A 9796-nucleotide genomic window follows, 5' to 3' on the forward strand; every position below is an offset into this window, starting at 1 on the left:
CGTGGTGCTGTCAGGGGGTGTGGAACTGGATGATCTTTAAGGTCCCTTCCAATCCAAACCATTCTATGATTCTATGAATTACAGTGCAGGAGAAGTGGCTGGTCTCCATCTCTAGAAGACACTTGTGGGGTTGTTTTTTTTTTAGTAGCCCATCAGTTAATTTCAAACCTTCCTTCCCTCCTGCCAGCTGCCCCTGACCTGGTGCTCAACGCTGAGCTGGTGCAGCAGACAGCCTACCTGGAGGACCGCCCCATGTTCATGCTGCAATGTGCACTGGAGGAGAACTGCCTGGCCAGCTCGGCCGTCAACACCTCCATCACTTCTGGGTACCGGCGCCTGCTGCGCTTCTCCTCCCAGATCCACAACAACGGCCAGTCCGATTTCCGCCCCAAGAACGGCCGCCACGCCTGGGTCTGGCACGACTGTCACCGGTGAGTGGCACGAAGGAGGTCGGTGCCTCCTTCCATCCCTTTCTGCTGCCCAGGGGGAGGATGCTTTGCGATGGGAGCACAGGGCTGAAGTGCTGGTGTGTCAGGGAGCTTTTCACATCCCTTTGATCTTATTTTATATAGAACACCCCGTGTTTGTATTTGAGTTTATTTCCTAGAATCCAAATCAAACAGTTACTTTTATCTATCCCTGTCTCTAAAGTTTACTACTAGTAGTAATAGCATATGTAGAGATCCACGTTACTACCAATCATGTAAACTGCCTAACTCCAAAAAAAACCCCCAAAAAACAGTGAGGTGTGTTTAGGGCATCTGCGATCCTCTGACAGCAGAGAAACCAGTTTATTATGGTTAAGAACTGGTATGTGAACAGGACAGCTGTGGAGCTCTCGTTGGGAGAGATGTACGTGCAAGGGCAGTACACGCAGAGGAGCACACGTACGTACGGACAGAGGGACGTGTGTGTTTGTGGACCCGCTGTGAGTAGAAAGGTGAAGCCATCTGAGCTACATCCCTCACCTGGGAAAGGACTCAAGAACACTTGTCCTCAAGAACACGCTGTCATTCTGTGTTTTTGGGGTTTTTTTTAAGTGCATCTCGATTCCATTTAAACTGTGAACAGCTGGGAACTGGTTTGTGCTGATTTTTGACAAACAGTAAATTTTCCCCTGTAAATTCATTACTTTTCAGGGGGAAACTGATAGGTTCAGCCAAAGTAAACTAAGGGGGGGAGGAAAGGAAGCTGGAACCAAGCCAGCCAGATGCTTTGCTTCTGAAATGATGGCTTGTTACAAGGTTGATTTTTCTCTAATTTGAGGTCAAAGGGAGTGAAGTAATTCATGGCACACGGCTCTCGTCCTGCCACTGTTGTAAGACTTTTGTTTTGTGGAAATATGAGGGTAATCAATTCTCAAATCAATCGGTCCTTGATAGTCTTCATCACGAGGTGAGACGTGTCGGTAGCGCGGCATCGGTGTCGTGATGCTGCAGCGCTGCTGGTCTGAAGCTTCAGATCGTGGTGTGGGGCCAACGTTGGCTGCTGCCCCCGCAGACAGGTTGGTTTGTAATGTTTGGAGTTGGAGGTGTGAGCAGAACCAAAGGGAAACAGGCATTAGAAGGGGTGTGGTGAGTAGGTCGAGAGAGGTTCTCCTCCCCCTCTGCCCTGGTGAGGCCACATCTGGAATCTTGTGTCCAGTTCTGGGCCCCACAGTTCAGGAAGGACAGGGAACTGCTGGAGAGAGTCCAGCACAGAGCCACCAAGATGATGAAGGGAGTGGAGCATCTCCCTGCTGAGGAAAGGCTGAGGGAGCTGGGGCTCTTTAGCTTGGAGAAGAGGAGACTGAGGGGTGACCTCATTAATGTTTATCAATATGTAAAGGGTGAATGTCAGGAGGATGGAGCCAGGCTCTTCTCAGTGATACCCAATGGCAGGACAAGGGGCAATGGGTGTGAGCTGGAACACAGGAGGTTCTGCTTCAACTTGAGAAGGAACTTCTTTATGGTGAGGGTGTCAGAGCCCTGGGACAGGCTGCCCAGGGAGGGTGTGGAGTCTCCTTCTCTGGAGACATTCAAGACCCGCCTGGACGCCTTCCTGTGTGATCTCATTGAGGTTCCTGCTCTGGCAGGGGGGTTGGACTGGATGATCCTTGGAGGTCCCTTCCAGTCCCTAATATTCTGTGATTCTGTGTTGAGGGGAGGAGGAAACTCAAAGCAGTGCAGTGTGTCTGATTTTCTAACCCGGTTGGGAAGGGGTTGGGGGGGTGTGTGGGTACCACAAGGCTTTCAGCACATGGCAGGATGGTTAAAAAGGAGTAAAATTAATTAAAAAAAGAGCACTTGGATCTTCTCAGGAGAGACTGCGTAAGTGAGGTGAGGAAAGGATCAGGAAGAGGCTGAGAGCCATCTGCGTGCTTTAAACTGGATTCTGTTTATACGGAGGAGGATGAACTCAATTCCTCTTCAATCTTTCCAGTCTGTAAACACCAGAATGTAAACACCTCTTTGAATGATTCAGACATATTTTAGAAACTGAGTCAGACTTGAGAACCTCAAACTTTTATCAGAGGCAGCCAAATGAGACAGCCTCAAAGTCAACAGCTCAGCCGCTGCAGAATCCCTCTTCTCTCTTAGCTGCCTCACTGGGAGCTTCTGTTTAGTTGGCTTTTGATGTGGAAGTAGAATAAAAATGGGGAAGACCTGGAGCAGGGGGTGAAAAGTGATTAATTTCTGGCAGGTGGCAATTTTTTTTTAAATTTCTTTATTTTTTTTGCTTAGGGGAAAGGCAGGAGGGGATAAGAAAGAAGAAACCCACTCTCTAGAGGAAAAAATTCCTCCCCTTCCCTCCTTGCTCCTCCTTTATCTGTAAATACGTGTGCAGAGTGACGCTGCAATCACGGTGGTTGGAAGTTTTTAAGCCAGGATTATTTTTGCAGCTGGAAAGGAGAGAATTTCTGCTCACACTTTTTTTTTTTGTTTGTTTTTCTTCTTTTTAAATTCCTAAGCAATGGCTTTTTGAATTAGGGCCTGTCTGTGCAGTTGCAGACAAGCTCTGGTATGTCTCAGCGCAGTGTTCCCATAGTTGGGGTGGACATAGAGTGAATTAAGGACCCGTTCTGCTCTCAGCACCCATGGGTGCTCTCCTGTCCCTGCAACATGCTCACGCTGTGGGTTTGCTCCTGATTCCAAGGCTGGGATTCAATCCAATGTGTTGCATCAGCACAACTGCATTTATTCACCAGCCCTGAGCACGTGGAGCACACAACTGTGTTTTAATCACGTATTTCCATCTGCTTCCTGCTCTCTCCAAGTGCCGCAGGCTTCAACGAGACCAAAGCACAGGTTTAAACTGACAGAGGGGAGGTTTAGATGAGATATTAGGAAGAAATTCTTTGCTGTGAGGGTGATCAGACTTTGGCCCAGGTTGCCCAGAGAAGCTGTGGCTGCTCCTCCCTGGAAGTGTTCTCAGCCAGGTTGGATGAGGCTTTGAGCAACCTGGTCTAGTGGAAGGTGTCCCTGCTGCTGGCAGGGGGGTTGGGACTGGATGAGCTTTAAGGTCCCTTCCAATTCAAACCATTCTATGATTCTATGAAATGATGATGGCTTTGAAACATTATTTATTTATTTATTTATTTAACCTTCCTTGCCATTATTAAACATGGTGTGATCCTACAAAGGCTGTGGCAAGGCTCTCCCCTGGAACAGCACAGACTTAGTTTTTTATGGAACCAGCATAGAAAAGGTCAATGTTGCCAAGTTTAACATCACCCAAACCCTGCTGTGGTCTGACTTTGCTAGTTGAGGGGTTTACAGCCCAGACTGTGTGCTCTGTCCTAACTGTTGCTGCACCCAACAGAGCTGGGAGCGTTCCCGACAGCAGCTCAGCCCAGGCTGAGTTGACACTAACACTTCCCCATTTAAAATTATGAAAAGTATCATGTGTGAACCCAGCTGTCAGGTTGTTTAGAGCCAAGCCAAGTGAGTGCTGAGAAAAGCCAGTTCCATCTGTTGTTAAGTATTTTTTCTGCCAATAAATTTACATTCTGCTGCTTAAAAAAATAAATAAATAAATAAATAGAAATAATCAGGTTGCTGCTCTGGGTACATCCAGCTCTGTTTGTAACCTGGTTTTAAGGAGCAGGTGAAATATTTCTTGGTAAGTGACAGAGCTGCTAGAAATGATGATGGCTTTGAATTTTTATTCATTCATTCATTCATTTATTTATTTAACCTTCCTTGCCATTATTAAACATGGTGTGATCCTACAAAGGCTGGGGCAAAGCTCTCCCCTGGAACAGCTTTAACACTTGACATGTAAACAAATATCCAAGCCAGGAGCCAACATAAAGTGATGGTACCACACAGAATTATGCCCAGGGGAATATTTCCTGGCTGTGGTTTCTCTCACTCTTCCTCCTGCAGTGCTGCTTGGTCCGTAGCATCTCATGGGTTATGTATTTATCCCCGCAGAGATGGGGCTGGGAGGTGGAATACTTGGCCTGAGGGATGCAAAAGCAGAGTGGAACTGGGCTACCTGCATCCAAGTCCTCATGCCCTGACCACTGGACCATCTCTGCTGGAGTGGACTGTGCTGTCCTTTAGAACTGGTAATTACAGGGCTGTCTGTTTTCCCTAAAGATAATTCTCCTCGTCTGTCTGTGCCTTCCAGGCATTACCACAGCATGGAGGTTTTTACCCACTATGATCTACTGAACCTCAATGGAACCAAGGTGGCTGAAGGACACAAAGCCAGCTTCTGTCTGGAAGACACCGAATGTGAAGAAGGTATATTTGTCAGAGCCCTTTGTGTTGGGAATTGATTGCTGTCCCCATACAGGTGACTGGAACGTGGCCTCACAGGAGCTAGAAACCAGTCCTGAGGTTTTATGTGTTATGGAGTGGTCTCTACAGGTATGAGAAGCCCTGAAGGCTCCATATGTGGAGGTTTTCAGACCTCGGCTCCTTACACAATAATTCTGAGCTGCTCTGAAAACCTCAGCGTGTGTTTTCCTATTCCTGTAGAGTGAGAAATTCCAAAGGTGCCTCTGGGTGCTGAGGTAGAGGAGGTGCAGTTAACCAGTAATTGATTTCAATATGTTGATTTCAATACAAGACACTGAGCAAGAAGACACTGTCATATTAAATCTCATCCAAAATACTGTCCCTGTAGTTTATCACTCTTTATAGAAGAGTTGGAAAAAAATGAGCCCCCAATTTGGACCTGTCTGAGGGTGGGAGATTCCCAACCTGACTTGCTGTGAATCCAACACTTGGTGCTTTTAACTTTTCTCATTTAGATATACAAAAACAGTACGAATGTGCCAATTTTGGTGAGCAAGGAATCACGGTTGGATGCTGGGATGTGTACCGTCATGACATCGACTGCCAGTGGATCGATATCACCGATGTCCCACCAGGAGATTACCTCTTCCAGGTATGGGAGAAAAAGAAGGTTTGAGATACTACCGTTGTTTTTATCTTATCCATTAGGGATGTCAGGAATGTAACCAATGAGTTTATTTGTACATTGTCTACAGAACTAGAAATTTCTGATTACAAAGAGATTATATTCCCAACACAATTATTATTGCATTGGGATTATTTCCCCAACACAAGAAAGACATGGACCAGCTAGAACAAGTCCAGAGGAGGCCACCAGGATGATCTGAGGGCTGGAGCAGCTCTCCTGTGAGGACAGGCTGAGAGAGTTGGGGCTGTTCAGCCTGGAGAAGAGAAGGCTCCAGGGAGACCTTCTAGTGGCCTCCCAGTACCTGAAGGGGCTACAAGAAAGCTGGGGAGGGACTTTTCATAAGGGCGGTTAGTGACAGAACAAGGAGAAATGGCTCTAAACTGGAAGAGGGGAGGTTTAGATGAGATATTAGGAAGAAATTCTTCACTGTGAGGGTGGTCAGACATTGGAACAGGTTGCCCAGAGAAGCTGTGGCTGCTCCTCCCTGGAAGTGTTGAAGGCCAGGCTGGATGAGGCTTTGATCAACCTGGTCTAGTGGAAGGTGTCCCTGCTGCTGGCAGGGGGGTTGGAACTGGATGAGCTTTAAGGTCCCTTCCAACCCAAACCATTCTATGACTCTATGATATGCACGGCTCCCACTGTTGTCTTGGACTAAGCTTTTGAGCTCTTTGTAAGCAACACTCGCTTCATTTGGGGATTAAATAGTGTGATTCTGGCAGTGTTTTGCATGAGGAGTTTGTTTTCTGTAAGTAGGTGGAGTGGGGAGAATTGTTTGGTTCTAAAATCAGCCACTTAAAGTGGAGAGGAGTGAAGGGAAGAGGAGTTATTTTTGTCTGCACTGTTACAGTGTGAAATGTCGAGGTGTTTGAGGGTGTATCTTGGTGCACGGGGGAAGGTGTGATCTTGATCTGGCTTTAGTCAAGTAGTTGATGTCTCCTTGCAAAATGAATTAGGTTTTTTCTTCCCCTGTTAAAAAAGTATTATGATGTAATGAAAAAGTGGATTCTGTCTCAGTCTGACTAGTAAGCATCACATCCAGCCCACTTGTGAGATAACTTTATGCTGTTTCTCCATCACTCCCCAGGTTGTCATCAACCCCAACTATGAAGTTGCTGAATCTGATTATTCAAATAACGTGATGAAATGCAGGAGTCGGTACGACGGGCAGCGCATCTGGATGTACAACTGCCACATAGGTGAGTGACTTCTTGGGGGGGGAGTTTTAATGGCTGCATCACTGACTTTTCACTAGGAATGCTCTCTTGCTTCTGTTGCAATGTGTTTATGTCCTGTTTATCACTTTATACGTGCTTGGAAAGATGAGATACTGAGCCCAAACTGTACACTGGTGCTAGCTGCCATCGACTGTTCGAAGGCAGACACCAAAATGTCCCTGCTACAGGTTGTAGAGTAAAATAAATAGATGGGAGTGGGATTTTTTTGTTATTTAGTGCTGTGTTATACCTGTTACAACGCTGGTAAAACAGCTCTCTCTGCAAGATCTGATAGAAATCCCTCAGGCTTGGTAAAAGGAGGATAACAGATGTTCCAGCTGTATCTCTACTACAAGGAAATGAGCATTTTTTTCCCTCCCAAGGAAAAAGAAAAGCTCTTGTGCAATCTGAGAACTTGTTTAGAGTGCCTGAGTAGGTGCAGGCAAACAATTACTCTTTCTTCCCAGACTCAAAATTATTACCAGCATGGGACTGACCTCTTCACACCCCAAAGCTTCTCTTTTCTTGAAAAGCAAACAAGTGATGTTGAAGCACAGCAGCAGAGAAGAGCCCTCTGCTCAAGCTAGAAATTAAAATGCTCTGCTGTGCCTCAAACCTGAGGGAAAACTGAGTATTTTCTTGAATACATGTAAAACATTATCATTTGGAATTTTTTTTTTTTGGCCTTAGAAGTATCAAAGCCAAATTAGTTTAAATTTGCATTAACAGTCAATTGTCAAGACCATTTAAAAATGGAATTAAGTTGGGGGCTTTAAGATAAACTGTGTTTTAACACAGCAAATAAATTAACAGCAACTGCCTGCCAACCTCCAACTAAAGCCAGTGGTGAAGACAATTTCCAGAGCTGGCTGAAGTTCTTCAAGGATTGTTTTTCCTGAAAAAATTCCATATAACCCCTGATTTTTCTCATTAATTTGTTGGGTAGTGTGTCACATTTCAGATTGTGACCTAGTTCAGGAAAGCCAAACCCACTTCATTTGGATGAACAGGCACTTAAGTGTTGGACAGGCTCTCCAACTGAGCTTGAAAATATTTCTACTTAAAAATAAATGTATTTAGCTTTCATTTGTCTCTCAATTAGCAATAAGTAAGGGCATGGACCTACTTAAGAAGGGTAAACAGAACCCACTTACCATTTCTCAGGTCCTGCTAGTCACCACCTCATTTTTATATTTTTTTTTAAACAGTTAGCAGTGAAATTGAGAGTAGTTTGTAGTCTAGTCTTCTAAATACATAAAAGACTAGATCCAATACTCCTGGGGACACTTGGCTGTTCCAGTTATGGCAAGATTTTAATTAATGCTTCAATTAACCGAGGAAAATCTCTGCTTTTCTAGTATTTGCTTTGAGCCCTTCATTTTCACAGCACCTTTTGCTGATGTGTGTGCTCTGCCTTGTATTACCTGCTACCTCCTGCTCACTCCTGTGCTCTTCTCTGTGACCTCCCCAGGTGGCTCTTTCAGTGAAGAAACCGAAGAGAAGTTTGATCACTTCAGTGGACTCACAAATAACAAGGTGTCCACCCGATAGAAGGGCATCACCTCCCACCCCACTATTTAAAGAAGCGAGGTTTCCTGCTTCGGTTATTTCCCTAACCACTGCACAAAAAAAAGAGAAAGAAAAATCAAGCAAACAATCAAACTCTAAATTAGCAAGGTAAATTATTTTCTAAAGGTACCTTCCTTCCCAGTTTAGGTGCTCAGACCACGGTGTGTCTCTTGTAACTCCAGTCCCTACTACTGAGGTAGTTAGGAGCAGTCTTTTAAACTCGACTTGGTTCTATCTTCAACGTTCCATTCTCTCCACAAAGATTTCTCCCTCCACTTTGCAGTGCCATCTTTATTCACAGACATAGGTCCAGGCTGCAGCAAGTATAATTTGCCTTTGGGTACCAACAACCTAAATAGTCTCTTTCTACCATTCATTTTCTTCAAGGCATTAATTTTGGTATCTTTAAGCTCTTTGACTGAAAACGCCTCCATTTGTGACGCTGCTTCTCGAACACGGCTAACCCTCAGTAGTACTGCCACGTCTTTACTCCATTTTAGCAAAAAAAAAAATACAGGAAAGGGGAAAAAAAAAAAGTTGGAGCAGCTTTTTCTGAGCAGAACAGTATAAAGCATAATTTAATACCGCAGTGACACTCTTGTATTCAACAATCGACTCCCAGCACAATCTCTGAAGCGGAGCAGCTAATGCAGAACTGTTTTCTACAAGTGCATCAGGGCTCCAGGAAGCTACACACCTCCCTTGTAACATCCAGAAGACTTTGCAGATCTCCTGATGATGAGTCCACTGGACTGTGAATTTCCATGACACAGTAAGCTATTCACCCAACAGATTCTATGTACATCTAAATATCACCTTTTAAACTGGATAATTCACTCTGTCTTTTCTTTAAAGGATGAATTTAGTTAAGGCATTGTATCGTCGCTGTACCTTACAGAGGTAACTTCATGGCTTTCATCATCAGGGATCTGGACCTGTGCTGTCACAGACCCACCTGTGTAAGTTGTCTTTTTAAACACTTGGTAAATTCATAATGGTGCTAAGTGTGTTCCTCTGTTTGTTTGAGGACACGCATTGCTACAGATTTTTCAGACACAGCTACTTGAACAGAAATGTTTTAACCCAGAAAAATGTTTTATATGCTATTTGTGTATTTCTATTCCAGGAAAGTTTTAGGGTCTTGTTCACAATTCTTGGTACTGAAGTTTTTTTTTTTCTTCCCTCTGTGTTTGTACAGAAGACTTCTCCACGCAGCTAAAGTTAACTGAATACTTATAGCTGCCTGTTTCAACCCACAGGGGGATTGAAACTGGCTGCATCTAACTTAGTGCTCTCCATAACCTACCTCACAGGGATGTTGTGAGGTTTAAAGAATGCAGAAGTCTTTTTGCTAATGCCTGTCAGAGTATTTGTCATTTATCCAGTGGCCCAGATGGGGGCATCTAGCAAAGGTTTGTAGCCTACTGTAAGTTGGAAAACTCCATTTTGTTCTCAAGATACTGGACTGTGTAGCAAAAGCAGAGTCTGAGATGTGTTGGATGCTCTATTGCTGCTGCCACAATAAGGCATCTTGCAGCATCTCTTAACATCAGTTTCTGGGCAAATCAGAACTGACAAGTTTTGGTTTTCTTTTCCTA

General features: G+C 44.6%; 1 protein-coding gene across 1 annotated transcript in view; it reads left to right on the forward strand.

Annotated features, from left to right (window-relative positions):
• Positions 1–8251, forward strand: part of LOXL2 (lysyl oxidase like 2) — a 55715-nt gene extending 47464 nt beyond the window's left edge. Inside the window, exons 10-14 of the mRNA XM_010175729.2 lie at positions 188–431; positions 4615–4730; positions 5243–5379; positions 6500–6611; positions 8101–8251. Of these exons, the coding sequence (XP_010174031.1) occupies positions 188–431; positions 4615–4730; positions 5243–5379; positions 6500–6611; positions 8101–8180 (689 nt within the window). The 3' untranslated portion in view covers positions 8181–8251. The remainder of the gene's footprint in view (positions 1–187; positions 432–4614; positions 4731–5242; positions 5380–6499; positions 6612–8100) is intronic.
• Positions 8252–9796: the final 1545 nt, after the last annotated feature.

The sequence above is a fragment of the Antrostomus carolinensis genome, unplaced genomic scaffold (genome assembly GCF_000700745.2).
Source record: "Antrostomus carolinensis isolate BGI_N321 unplaced genomic scaffold, ASM70074v2 scaffold3369, whole genome shotgun sequence".
In the NCBI taxonomy this organism is placed as follows: Eukaryota; Metazoa; Chordata; class Aves; order Caprimulgiformes; family Caprimulgidae; genus Antrostomus; species Antrostomus carolinensis.